The sequence below is a fragment of the Hibiscus syriacus genome, unplaced genomic scaffold (assembly GCF_006381635.1).
Source record: "Hibiscus syriacus cultivar Baekdansim isolate YM2019G1 unplaced genomic scaffold, ASM638163v2 tig00111691_pilon, whole genome shotgun sequence".
Taxonomy (NCBI): domain Eukaryota; kingdom Viridiplantae; phylum Streptophyta; class Magnoliopsida; order Malvales; family Malvaceae; genus Hibiscus; species Hibiscus syriacus.
The window spans coordinates 62,371-76,705 of NW_024063155.1; the positions used below are offsets into that span (position 1 = coordinate 62,371).

The 14,335-nt window shown below is 35.4% G+C and overlaps 3 protein-coding genes across 5 annotated transcripts; 2 read left to right on the top strand and 1 right to left on the bottom strand.

Moving 5' to 3' along the window:
• Positions 1–160: 160 nt before the first annotated feature.
• On the bottom strand, positions 161–1,007 carry LOC120167630 (mavicyanin-like). Its single transcript, XM_039176581.1, has 2 exons — positions 767–1,007; positions 161–682 (listed from the first exon to the last, which is right to left on the bottom strand). The coding sequence occupies exons 1-2, from the start codon at positions 933–935 to the stop codon at positions 300–302; spliced, it is 552 nt and encodes a 183-aa protein (XP_039032512.1). The 5' UTR covers positions 936–1,007; the 3' UTR covers positions 161–299.
• Positions 1,008–2,319: 1,312 nt separating this feature from the next.
• Positions 2,320–6,473, top strand: LOC120167628 (ribosome-recycling factor, chloroplastic-like). Of its 2 annotated transcripts, XM_039176579.1 has the most exons (10): positions 2,323–2,707; positions 2,834–2,897; positions 3,003–3,098; positions 3,366–3,463; positions 3,820–3,931; positions 4,623–4,664; positions 5,115–5,171; positions 5,289–5,339; positions 5,928–5,984; positions 6,129–6,473. In XM_039176579.1, the coding sequence occupies exons 1-10, from the start codon at positions 2,466–2,468 to the stop codon at positions 6,144–6,146; spliced, it is 837 nt and encodes a 278-aa protein (XP_039032510.1). In that variant the 5' UTR covers positions 2,323–2,465; the 3' UTR covers positions 6,147–6,473. The 2 variants fall into 2 exon arrangements, with proteins under 2 accessions (XP_039032511.1, XP_039032510.1); XM_039176580.1 differs by lacking the exon at positions 5,115–5,171 and having other exon boundaries at positions 2,320–2,707.
• A 2,273-nt stretch (positions 6,474–8,746) lies between these two features.
• Positions 8,747–14,123, top strand: LOC120167627 ((-)-kolavenyl diphosphate synthase TPS28, chloroplastic-like). Of its 2 annotated transcripts, none has more exons than XM_039176577.1 (14): positions 8,747–8,940; positions 9,257–9,343; positions 9,425–9,513; positions 9,619–10,106; positions 10,281–10,495; positions 10,579–10,699; positions 10,779–10,891; positions 10,977–11,203; positions 11,760–11,875; positions 12,405–12,503; positions 12,577–12,831; positions 13,008–13,214; positions 13,270–13,495; positions 13,759–14,123. In XM_039176577.1, exons 1-14 carry the CDS (start codon positions 8,850–8,852, stop codon positions 14,005–14,007), a joined length of 2,583 nt encoding a protein of 860 aa, XP_039032508.1. In that variant the 5' UTR covers positions 8,747–8,849; the 3' UTR covers positions 14,008–14,123. The 2 variants fall into 2 exon arrangements, with proteins under 2 accessions (XP_039032508.1, XP_039032509.1); XM_039176578.1 differs by having other exon boundaries at positions 8,749–8,940; positions 13,008–13,131; positions 13,301–13,495.
• The last annotated feature ends 212 nt before the right edge of the window (positions 14,124–14,335 follow it).

The following is a 14,335-nucleotide window of genomic DNA, read 5'->3' on the forward strand; positions in this document are numbered from 1 at the left end:
ATTTATACTTGTGTTTGAAGGAGACATACTCTTTAAAGGCTCTTATAAACGAAAAAAATGTGGACACTACAATAGAGTTGGTAGTTTCCGAAGATTATTATCACGAGATATAACAAGGTTGAAATTATACTATTATATATTATCTAATGAAACATTAATATAATTTTAAAATTAAACATAAATATCATTGGCAATCAAACAAAGCCTAATACATTCATACCGTATGACCTAAACATGATAACGCTGCCCCAATATAGTCCAAGCTCTAAACAATAATCCAATTCATAAGCACCGCAAGCCTAGAAGTAGAAGGCAAAAGCAATGATACAAGCTGCGATGAAGTCCGAAACCTTGGAGGAGACTACAGACAGGGCACTGCTCTGTGCTGGGCCAGGTACACTAACCATTTCCGAAGGTGAGTTTGCAGGAGACGAACCCAAAGTAGACGGGCTAGGACTTGCGGCTGGGCCTTTGGATGATGGTTTAACCAACACATCGACTTTCTGGCCGGCTTGGCAGTGTCCCGGGACGCCGCAAAGGAAATAAAAGTGCCCGGTTCTTTTGAGGGTCACGGAGTCAGATCCGGAGGTGTAGGAGGCGATGGCTGATGTTCCGTTGCATGACTGGTAATCGTTGTGGGTCACTTGCATCACGTTGTGGAACTGTGGGTTGTACTCGAAAACTGCCAAGTCAAATAAAACATGGGTTTATTTACCAAAACAATGTTTTTGGTAGCAACAGATAGACTAATACTAAAGATACTTACGAAGAGAGTCGCCGACATGAAAAGCCTTGGAGGAAGCCCACTTGAGGTAGTTAATATTTCCTAGACTCGTCCATCCAGTGGAATCACCCACTTTGTGAACTGCACCGAGAGAGACACCGACGAAAGCCAGCATCAAAACGAAAGCCACGGTTCTCTTGCTAGCAGCCATCCTCAATGACAGGCGAAATTAGTATAGTTATTAATTTATGTAAGAAAACCTCGGGGCGTGGCCTCTATAAATATGGAGTTTTTGTTTGCCCTGTAGTTCTTGCATGGAAAGATATCCTAATCCCAACGACATTTATAAAGGAAAAAAAAAAGCAGAGCAATTTCTGGTTCTGCTGCTACTTTTAATGAGGTGCAAAAGATATGAACATTCTCCATGTTGAATCCGGGACGTACATGTGTGCGTTTGGCTGACTCTAAACCCTCGGATTTCCAACAGGAATATAGTGTTTAAATTCTTGTTTTTGGGAAAATTTTGAAAAGTGGGACCTTATGAATTATGAGAGTATACGGGGTGAGTTCAACACAATCAATGACTCGGTGGTCCATTTCAAATATGAAGGTGACAACTGGTTTTCCATTTTAATTAGTAGGTTTCGGTTCACTCCAGACCTGGGACTGTGCACTTACACTCATGTAGTTTACCTTTAGTTGACAGAATAATAAGTGTGAAATCATTTGACGCAGCGCAGATTTTCATGGCGTTCGATTTTGTTGTTTTCAGCAGATGGACAGCTGTTTCCCATGGAGTAAATGGGTTCACAGGGAAGACTTAACAGTCAATTGTCTGACAGGTTATATGTTTCAGAGCTTAAAGCTTAACAATGGCTGCAACAATTTCTGGGACAAACATATCTTCTACTGTTTATTTTATATATTTAATTCAAATGAGTTTGTTTATTTCTCGTGTAATTAGTTTTTTTTTACTATACACAACTAATTATGTTTACTTCTACATACACGAACGGTATTCTACACAACAAATAATCAAGAATTTCTATTTTTTGTGTGATTACTTGTGAGTAAATAGTTTAAAATTATTTTTACTTCGTAATCCATAAGATTATATTTATTTTCGCTTCATCATTTACGTGGGCATATAAACTATCTAATTCCCTTTGTATCTAGTTGATAACCTATTTATAAATATTATTTAAATAACTATAAACTGATTTTTTTATTAAATAAATATAAAATATATCAATAACTCCCATAGCATATGCGATATTATTTCAATTGTCAACATTCAGATAATCTATTAAATGATAAATTAATTTTTTTATTTAAAATTATTATAAAATTATGAAAAATAAAAATATTTATTAATTTAAATAATATATCCTAAAATTTTCAATTAAATTAATATTCTATTAATAATATTAGTTAAACTCTTAAATAATAATATGGGTATTCTATAAGCTCAGTCCAAGGTTGATTTAAGTAGTAAATTCAAACCAACAACGGTGGACCGGCCCATATAGTTAAGTAAAGCCGACTTTGTTTAAAATAAAAGTAGACGTGTAACCAAACAAAAAATTCACGCGAAGTGCCCGGCGGCGGAAACTTCTTATCCTATCCTATTCCCAGCTCCCACCCCCACTTTCTTCCCTCCTCACTTAGCCCTTTGACAAACCAAAGACCAAGCTCTCAACTTCAAAACGCCTACAAAATCCAAACCTATTTCAGCTTTCGAATGGCGGCGCCCTTTTCTTCGACGACCTCCGTTCGGTCCCTTTTCAGGCATAATCTTAATCCTCCCAAATCTTTTCGCTCTCCTTTGGGTTTTCTCTTGAATGGTTCCGACCGCATCAAGTATAATTCCGGCGATGTTCTTGCGTACTCATGGAGCTCGACTGCAAACTACGCCAGTATTCGTCACGTCGCCGTTAAATCATCCGGCAAACACGTCGTTGTTAAACATTTGCTACGTGAGAGGCAAGTTGGTTGCTGAAAATGCTTCTTATGTGTTTGAAGAAATGCTACAGCGAAATTCTAGGATAGTATAGTTGTGGGGTTCTCTCTTTTGGGTTTTTAATATGTTTATTGTTTTGGAATGTGTAGACTCGTGAGGTGTGCAACTATCGAAGAAATCGAAGCAGAAAAATCTTCCATTGAGAAAGATGCTGTTAGTGCCTATAAATTCAACTAAAACAATGCAACGTTTTTATACAAGCGGGTGTTTATATTAAGTTTCTCTATTTTTTTTTATTTTTTCTTTTTCTTTTATTAGAAAGCGAGAATGGAGAAGACAATTGAGACGGTTAGAACGAATTTCAATTCCATAAGGACAGGGAGGGCAAACCCGGCAATGCTTGACAAAGTCGAGGTACAAAATCTCTTACAAGCTCACATGGTTTATATTGGGATCATGAACAAGCTATTCTAGAAAGTGGTTTGCAAAAACTATTGTTAGGGTACAGTTTAAATATCTTCAAAATGCTGAATCTTAGATTGTATTCTCTGGATTGAATTTGAGCCTGGGCAAAGAAGGATTAGTTTCTTGATTAATTAGTTGATATAGCTAATTGTATTCATCTATGTAAGAAGCTAAAGTTTACTAGTTTGGTTAGAAACTAATGGCGTGCTGTTTTAGGTGGAATATTATGGAACTCCGGTCAGCTTAAAGAGTATTACTCAAATCAGTACTCCTGATTCAAGTTCTTTCTTGATTCAACCCTTTGACAAGTCCAGGTATGGTACAAATAAGCCAGATTGTATAAATATTAGTTCAGGTTTGTCTCTGGTGTATGTAGTGTTCTTCATTCATCTTCTGCTATATATATATGGTATACATTATGAATTATGGATTTTCAGGATTTTTTTTTTAAATGGTATGGCACGTAAAAGTCGGCTATTTTATGCCTTACATTTTTGTTCATATTTCGACAAACATTTCTGAGAGATTAAGAGAGATAAAGTTGTTGAATTATATTGTTCTAACAAAAACTATTCTCCTCTTACCTCTTTTTGCAAGTGTGCCTTATGAAAGCATCTATATGCTTCCTCTAAACGACTGATGCTATGTTTTGACATTTAACATTGTTTAGCTTAAAGTCTATAGAGAAAGCTATAGTCAACTCTGATCTCGGTATGACTCCGAACAATAATGGTGAAGTCATTCGCTTGTCTCTCCCTCAACTGACAACTGAAAGAAGAAAGGTATCTATCCATTTTCTTGATATTTGGCATGCTGGTGACAAAAATAGCATCCTGCATCACATGTTTCAAAAAATATCTGTTATAGAAGTACTATGGTCATAAAATTATAATTTGCTTTTAAAATATTTTTTCACTTAAGGTCTTTTATATCTTTGTAAATGGTATTATTATGCAGCCTAAAACTATAGTTTCTGGAGGTTATTATTTACTTTTGTTTCAATAAATTTTCTCAGGCCATGTGTATATTTAACTGTCTCTCTATCTGCACTACTTCACTTATATTTTTTTTTAACTTTTATGCCTTTGAACCATGGTGCATGAGTTTACTCATGGCTGTGGGAATTTCTTTTTTATTTTGTGAAGCATGTGATATTATAGAGCATCTCCAAGATCGCTTGGCTGTACTACAGACTCATCATTTTGTGGATTTTGATGCACTAACAATGCTCTATAGCAAGTGCAAATACAGTCAAGATTACCTGTGTTCTTGGAGATGCTTTGCAGAGTTTGAAGATATGGTTATTAACACGGTGGAAAACTTGTTTTGGATATTGTTTGCTAGACATACTTTTTATAGCATATAAAATGACAGCGTTGATGGTAATTTGCCAATATTTAGGATATCATATTTCTTTAACATGATCCTAGAAAGTTTGATTATCATTTTTCTTTATATTTTACATGATTGCAGGAATTGTCAAAAGTTGTGGCCAAACAAGCTGAAGAAGGGAAGGTACTTTTAAGCTTTTGTAATTTTGGTTTGGACTTAAGCCACTACACTCGACGCATAATCTTTTCTATTACACACACAAATACACACTCTCACCCTTTCTCTCCAAAAACATTTTTGGGATATATAAGTTCAAGGTGCATGTATCCTCAACTATCCTGAAAAGAGATCACTCATTTAGCAGAGAGAGAGAGAGAGAGAGGGAGAGAAGCTAGAAATGCAACAATAATTGGTGATATTCAACTTAAATTGGGTTTTCTTCGTCAATAACATTTAAATTTGGTTTAGGCCTTTAGGGATAAAAATCCTCCATGTGCATGGAAGTGTTCAGGTTTACTTGTATTGAGGCATGGATTTCTAATTGCATGCATTCATTGGGTTAATATTTATCTAATGGTGACTGGATTTGGTTAAGCACTCACTTAAATCATCTTTGTTGATCACTTGTTATAGGTGGCAGTGAGAAATATAAGAAGAGATGTCCTTAAAGCCTATGAAAAACTTGAGAAGGCGTGTATTTTTATAGCCCTCCCTCCTCACTTTTGTTTCATGTTTCTTTACATTCTTTTCCCTTGTTTGTGTTTTCTGAATCATCTTTTCTTGATATTGTTTTTCAATTTTATCCAGGAGAAAAAGCTGTCTGAAGACAATGTGAAGGACTTGTCAAGTGATTTGCAGGTGACTTGGGATTTTACCTATCTCTCTCTCTCTATGTCATCATCATCCTTGCTAAACAAAGTCAAGGAAGTATTTTTTGTCACTATAAGGTAGAACAATATATGCAATTGGCTGTTGGTTACAAGACCAATTAGCACTAAATGGCTTGGATGATTGAGGTGTTCTGACACGAATGGGGCTTTTGTCACTTGGGTTTTATGATTTCATCATGATCCAAGTGTTGTAGGTTATGAAAATTGGTGACCACTCATTTAATAAATTCAACTTTCCTGTATATTTCCAATAACTTATTTGTAGATACTGGTGCTTTTACCTCCTGACTATTATAGTCCAAAGTCCCTCTTGACAGTATATATTCTGATTTTCTGACAACTCCCTGTTTTGGGGGCAGCCCTTGAAATATAGACTTTAGTGGCTTCTTATTTTCTTGAATTTCTTTTCTGTCCATAACTCCATGTGCAGTAAATGTGTTTTTGCATTAGTGTTTATGCTATCATGCATGCATATTTCTTGGTCCGATTAACAAGTCAATCTAGTGGGTTGCACATTCCCTTCAGTGTTGAAGTTTGTGAAATATTCTTCACGCAGAAACTCACAGATGAGTATATGAAGAAGATAGATAGCATCTACAAACAAAAAGAAAAGGTATGCTTTTTCCACACACAAAAAAGTCCATTGTTTCCCTTTCTTTGTATTTCTATTTTTCCTTCAAATTTGATCTAATGCTTTTGGATTTAATACAATTATGTTCTACTCAAAGTTGATTTTGATTTGGCTTTTGTCTTTCAGGAGTTGCTGACGGTCTAGTGATTGTCTGTACAAACTTGTAAAGTCTGGATCTTCCTTCTGAAAGAATATATATATATATATATATAGTTTTTGCTTTGTGATAGGTGGAACTTGTGGTGCGTAGCATCTATATCTTGCAGAAGAGAATTTTGAAAGTTGATATGATATAGGTAAGATACATTGGCTTAAATCAAAGTGGAAAAAAATCAAAATCCATGATCAGTGAAACTATTGTACTGGTTATGAGAGGTCTGTGGTGTATAAGTAGCCAAAGATTACTGGCCTTTTGTTTTTTCCTGTGTTGATGTACAAGATGTGTGTAGCAAGGAGAAAGGCCAAGTTTGAGAATGGTGTTTAAATTTCAGAATGTTAGATGCTTAAAATTACTGAATTCAGAATGTCAATACGCTGATTTTTCCACTCCAGAGGACCAGAGGTGAGGCTTAAGATTTCACTCTTCAAATTTAATTTAGCCTTTGATCAAACACAGTCAAGGGTCCATACCAGCTCCCTTGAGCCCCAGGAACAGCAGGTGGTTTGTCTAAAATCTATATCCAAATAATATAGCGTATAGGATTATTATTTAAATGTTTGGTGGCCTTAAACAACGTTCCACTGTATATTATTTTATTCTTAAAGCATCGTCTTTTTGTCAAGAAAAGAAAAGAAAGCACCCCCTTTTCTCTTGCGGACTTCTAGAAATGGTGATCTGTAGTGTGACCCATGAGTTGGTGAGCAATCAACAATGGATGAGAATGAGCCTAATCCTGACGTTTCGGTTCATTTAGTTAGTGTAGCTTTATGCCATTGGTTCATTGTGGCTCGTACAGTTTCCACGTATTTGGGTTTACTTTTCAATTTTTTTAATAGTTTGGGTGATTACAATTTAATAATATTTGTTAAAAACACCTATAGATTTATGAAGATTTATGAATGCATAAAGTAAGACACTGAATGAAGATATGTTAGTAGAGAGAGCATCAAAGTTATGCGAAAAATGATTAGATTCCATAGTGGAAACAAACATTGGGGGAGTTGGAAACATATTAATTAATATAATTGTAGGTTTAGTTTCTATCATTTTACAACAATTGCCATTTTGTTGCTTTCTTTGATGTTTCTCAATAAAACTAACCCTTAGTTTATTTCTTTATCCAATTGATTATTTGTGATGCTTTGAATACGACCTGAACAATGAAACCATGCTTATTCATGTTAACAATTAATAAAATGAGTTCATCGTATATTTTCAGTATATGATTACAAACCACATTCATTAAATATTGTAGCACATGAACTCAATCATGATGGTCCAACGCAAATATGAAACGTCATATTAGTCATTAGAATGGCCAAAAACAAAACTCGAAACTATTACTTACGAGACAATTAAATTTTCAATGTAAAATGTTAATTTCGAAATCCATAATCTGGTTTCTAAAGTGATAAGTGAGTTTCAAAATTATTCTAATTAATGATCGGTTGAAAGCAGATTTTAATAGGCAGTAGTCCTACACAGACTTAAAATGTAGAGACATTGGATATGATATATTAGATATAAAGCCTCTCTCAAGGTTTCATGTAAAAGAAGATTCTTCTCTTTAGTCGTAAAGGGAAAACCTATCTAGATATTATTCATTGGTCCATATAAGGTGATCGAGAAGATCGATACAGTTGTTTGTCGCCTAGCACTATCTCCAAAGCTAAACATGATACAATATGTATTTCACATTCTGATGTTACGAAGATAACGATCAAATCCTTCTCATATTATTCAGCTTGAGTATGTAGAGATTCATCCATACTTGACTTATGAGGAAGAACATGTCCAGATATTAGCTCGCAAAGTGAAAGAACTCAGGAACAAGAAGATTCCGCTTGTGAAAGTTTTGTTGAGGAATCACAATTCTAAGGAGGTTATGTGGGAGTCCAAAGACCAGATGCGTGATCAATATTCACAACTTTTCACTTAAGGTAAAAGTCGAGGATGAATTTTTTTAAAGGGAGAGTTGCAATAATAAAAAATCATTCTAGAATTTTTCCAATATCCGACTTGAGAAATTCTTTTTCGGGGTGTTATTTTTAATATTTGATAGTTCCAGAAATTCAATTAATTTTATTTTATATTGTGAAGTAAAAGAATAATTGATTTTGGATAAGGGTTTAGTAACTAAAATAGAAGAAAAGAAGAATTTGAAATCTTTAGTAAAAGGTGAAATTTATGTGTTAAATTTAGTTACATTCGATAATTAGTAGTGGATCCACCCTTAGTTCAGGGTAGACACTAAAATTCCAATTTTTTCAGTTAATTATTTGTTTTATTGATTATGTCTATCCTAAAATTTTATTTGTGCTCACCCTATACGAAAATTTTATGTGATTAATACATGTGTGTCCACTCTAAAAAAATATTTATGGATCAACCACTATTGATAATATATTTGTTCTTCTAGAGTCTTTTATGATTTTAATACTTCCAAATATAGCACTTCCATTAGCATTCTGCATTGTTAAGTGGGAAAAATATTTTTCATTCTTAAGTATGATATTAATAATTACATTGTCTACTAAACATAAATCTTCACCATTCATTATAAATTTGGATGATCCCATGCACTTAATTGCGGGAATCTCTTGGGAAGTCGTTTCTGTCTGCTTATTCCTCCTTTACTTTATAAATTATGTTGCCACTGTGAGTGTACTACTCCTCTCTCCCTCAACATGTTTTCCAATTCCTTCCACTTTCTTCTCTCCCTCCCCTCTCCTTCTGCTGTCTCCTTCTCCAACAAGCATCCGTCCTTACCCTTTGCAGGTATAAATATGATCACACACTTCGTATTGGTGCTGTGTTTATGTTAGGATCCATGGTTGAACGCACAGAGAAAGAAAGAATCCAAAGCTCAAACACCATTTTCTTTTTATAGTTTTGCTTTTGCAATATGGATCGTTCTTCTCTGTTCTGTTCTGTTCTGAGATAACAAACTTTTTGTAATTATTTTAATTAGCAGCTCTAAGCTCATACCTATATGTTGTCCATATTATTTATCTATGTGCTTAAATTAAAAGTTCATAAATCAGCAAGCACTCAAGTCCAGAAAAATATATAATTAATTTTAATTTACCAACAGGCATTTGGCCGTTATGGGGTAAATACAAAGGAAATAACTTTGATATACTGCCAATATGCAGATCTATATCCAAACCCCGCACTCAAGGTAACCATGTACATTTTGTACTTGTAATTTTTTAATTCGGTTTTAGTAATTAATTTAACAGTAATATTGTTTATGTGTCAGAAAATACCGGTGTGTTACAAAATGGTCTACCGGTGATAAAGTGGAAGGAGATTGTGGATGATGACATAGAAGAAGATGAAGCGTTTAAGGTGAATGATTTCAACAACTACACGCCCTGTTTATTTATTTGTTTTTAAATAGAATTCATATAAAGTCGTACGGTGATGTGATTTGTTCTTTATCCGGAAAAGAAGGTTTTCGAACCGAATAAGGTAAAGGAACACGTCGACACCATTAAATCCATATTGGATTCTATGAAGGATGGAGAGATAAGTAGTTCGGCTTATGACACAGCATGGGTTGCTCTCGTCGAAGACATCAACGGAAGCAGTGCTCCCCAGTTTCCTTCGAGTCTCGAATGGATCGCCAACAATCAGCTCCCTGATGGATCATGGGGTGACAAACAAATATTCATGGCACATGACCGATTGATCAACACATTAGCTTGTGTTATTGCATTGAAAACATGGGACATTCATCCGGAGAAATGCCACAACGGTGTCTCGTTTTTCAACGAGAACATAAGTAAACTCGAAAATGAGAGCGAGGAGCACATGCCGATAGGGTTCGAAGTGGCTTTTCCTTCACTTCTCGAAATAGCTAGAAGCTTACACATCGAAGTACCATATGATTCCCCTGTCTTGAAAGACATATACGTGAAGAGAGATCTGAAGCTCACAAAGTAAGTTTTTTATTCATTTTTGACAACTCAAATTCCCAAGCTTCCATAATTATTATGTTTCGATTACTTTATTAACCAGTTACAAAAAAAAAAACAGCCTTATTTGAAAATGTAGGACCCTTAAAGTGATAATATTTTCATGTATGTAACGTAATTATTATGCGTGTGGGATAGGATACCAAAGGAGAGAATGCAAAATGTGCCCACAACACTACTCCATAGCCTGGAGGGGATGCCAGGCTTGGACTGGGAAAAGCTTTTGAAGTTGCAGTGCAAAGATGGGTCGTTCTTGTTCTCGCCATCCTCCACTGCCTTCGCACTCATGCAAACTAAAGATGAGAATTGTCTTAGTTATTTAATGAACGTTGTTCAAAGATTCAACGGGGGAGGTAAAGTAAAGTGACGTTTGTTTTCCAGATTTCGATGCATGTAATTCTTAAAAAGACTCTAACATATAAGTTCAATTATTTAGTCCCCAACGTGTACCCGGTTGACATGTTCGAACATATTTGGGTCGTCGACCGCTTGCAACGCCTAGGGATTTCGAGATATTTCCAGACAGAAATCAAAGAATGCCTGGATTATGTTTATAGGTAAATGGCCAGTATGTAACTAATAAAACACACCAAGATGGATTAACTTTCCCCTAATCATGGTATGCTGAAATTTCAGATACTGGACTAAAGACGGAATTTGCTGGGCAAGAAATACTAGGGTTCATGACATTGACGATACGGCCATGGGGTTTAGGTTATTAAGGTTACATGGGTACGAGATTTCTGCAGGTATAATAAGCTCTAGGGCCACTGTCTCTATTCTGTGCAGATGGATTAATATGTCATTTTCTTAATACTTGATATCTCAAAACAGATATGTTCAGACATTTTGAGAAAGGCGGTGTGTTCTTCTGCTTTGTGGGGCAGTCAAACCAAGCCGTGACTGGGATTTTCAACCTGTATAGGGCTTCACAGGTGATGTTCCCTGGAGAAAAGATTCTTGAGGATGCCAAGCGCTTTGCCTCCACATTTTTAATACAGAAACAAACTGCCGATGAGTTATTAGATAAATGGATCGTAACCAAAGACTTACCCGGTGAGGTAATATATATTGTCGCTTTATTCTTTGTGGATATCAACTCAAGATAAAAAATTTCATAATAAATTCAAGCTTTTGATTTTCTTATGCTACACTTAATTCATATATATTTACTAAATATATATTGGAACTTCTTTTTGGTATTCTATAATAAGAAGACCTTTAAATCCAAATAAATAAACTAGTAGAAATCATATAGGCTATTTTTTTATGCACAACTTTATGATTAATCGGCACTCTCTCTGTCGTTCTCTTTTTGTTTTGGTTCATGCACACCTTTATGAGTGTTGGTTAATGTGAATGTGTTTTAACTTTTAAGTTACTAGCGCACTTAATAATTCGAAAAACCCTTCGTTTGTAACTCGAAAAACCATGCATAAACTAATTCTAGTATAGTACTACTGCGTAATGAACCGGAGAAAGAAAAAAATTACCATTAAAATTTCGATAAAATCATCATCAATCATTTATGCTTAAAACAACTAACACGTTGATAATAATATTTAATTACATATCCATATACAAGTTATTATTTGATACATTAACGTTATGTCACAGGTTGGATTGGCATTGAAGATTCCATGGTACGCATGTTTGCCTAGAGTTGAAACCAGGTTTTACATTGAACAATATGGAGGCGAAAATGACGTATGGATTGGCAAGACTCTTTACAGGTAGCTTTTACTCTTTATTTTATAATATACTTATATGTCACCATAATCACGAGAAATAAATAATTAATGTTTTACTATTTATCTTTTGTTTTATTTTCAGTTAAAAGTAAAAAAAAAAGCAACTAATAATATTCTTAAATAAAACAGAAATGGGTGGATGACATCATCCATTTCATTGTCTTAACAACATGGTGAAAAGAAATTAAAAATTATAAAAATGCAAAGTCAGCTTTGTCGTTGACATTTTGGAAAGTCGGGGAAACCTAGCTAGGGTTTATGGTCATAATTGCCATCATTAATTTAATTTGTGTAATAATATCGGCTGTCTCAGATCAACTCCTAAAAGGAGGGTCCAGTCTAACATTTGTTTTAGATATCGTCTTTGTTTTGTTTTGCAACGTGGCATGGTTAACAGTAATAAATACAAGTAAATATATAATTATCAACTTTATGGCTGGCTCTGTCCAATCACTCAGAGCCACGCAAAAAAGAAGGGAATTTAACTTGTTTTCATCTGAGCCTCATGCAGGATGCTGTATGTGAACAATAATGCGTATCTTGAGCTTGCGAAGCAAGATTACAATAATTGCCAAGCTTTACATCGGGAGGAATGGGAAAGGATGCAAAAGTAAGCCTAATCATACTCAATTATGGTTAATGGGTGAAGTGCTTAATCACTTAATTAATTGTGAGTTGAACAGGTGGTATTCCGAAATGGGTTTGATTGAATTTGGCGTCACTCGAAGATCTCTTCTCTTAACTTATTTCATGGCGGCCGCCAGCATATTCGAACCGGAAAGGTCGCAAGAGCGTCTGGCGTGGGCTAAGACAGCCTTCTTGGTCGAGACCATCGCCTCTTGTTTCGACAATGCTAGGAAACCTAAAGAGCTTAGGCATTCATTCGTCCAAGCCTTCAGAACAGTGGCTGGTGCACGGTTTAGCCACATTAACGGAAGGTAACCAGTTCTTAATTATTGAGCAATTTACTTAATTTTTAATTACTTTTATAAATATGTTTACAAATAGGGTCCACAATAATACAGTGTACTTTTTTAACAAAAGTCATTGATGTAGGGGCCAGTGCTTTGGAGTCGAAAAAAGTGATGTTTACATGTGATTTTTGTTGTTGCAGGAAGTTGGACTCAAACAGAACAGTACAGAAGATGGTTGAGACCTTGCTTCGAACCCTGAACCACTTATCATTGGACGCACTTGTGGCTCATGGTCGGGACATTAGCTGCAGTATTCGCCGTGCTGTAAGAAATCATTTCCCCCCATATCCTGCACCCCCAAATAAAGTACCTTCGCTTTTGAGACATGGGATTACAACAGTAACTCGGTTAAAAAAAATCATCGGTTCCCAATGCGTTAATTTGAAGTTTTCTATATTTCAGTAATTTGTTTTGTTTTTGTCTGTGGAAACAGTGGGAAAAGTGGATGCTGATGTGGGTCGAGGATGGTGACACGCACCGAGGAGTTGCGGAGTTGGTGGCGCAGACCATAAACCTTAGCTCCGGCCGGTGGTCTTTGGAGGAACTATCGTCTCATCCCCAATACGACGGACTTTCCAGCCTCACGAATACAATTTGCCATCAGCTTTACGATTACCGAAAGCTAAAGGTCTGTTTTTTGGCTGCATTCTTTTACCATATTTCTTTTCATTTTTTACCTTATCCAATTTCTGTCCTCCATTACTAATTGGTGTAAACAGCTTTCATTGGTAACAAAACCCCGTGTTGATGAATTGGCAGACTTCCCTCCAAGTGGATTCCAATAAGGCTCCCAATGTGAAAGCTTAAACCACATTATTAGTTTGACAATTATAGTGATAACATAACATGTCCACTTAATTACTCCACTAAGCAAAATAACCATGGTTTCAGGTTCATGACAATGGCTGCTACAATAACGAAACAGAGCATGGAATGACCGAGAAAATAGACTCCGACATGAAAGAGCTTGTTCAGTTTGTACTGCAAAATCCCTCGGCCAATGACGATGACAATGCCGCCAACTCGGAGTTCAAGCAAACATTTCTTACGGTGGCGCGGAGTTTTTACTACGCAGCACACTGTGACACAGAGACCATCACATTTCACATCGCAAAAGTTCTCTTTGAGAAAGCACACTGATTGTGTGATCTGATCATCAAATTCCTCTTTTTTAAAAGGTTGATATGATGATCGCCATTATTTCTTCAGCAAAAATCCATTTGTGTAAAACAAGCGGTAAGAAAATAAATAATATGATTTCAAGGGCGACAGGAAAATGAAGCTTTCCTGAAGCAAATCTTTATAGTTTTGAAGCAAAAGGAAATAGACAATGATAAAAGCACTGGCTCACTTGCATCGACAAGAAAATTTTATCATAGCAAAAACCAAAAAATGGATAATTTTATTGGCCGACAATTGATAATTATTATAAAGTTACAAAAAAAATAAATATGATTTTTAACAGCAT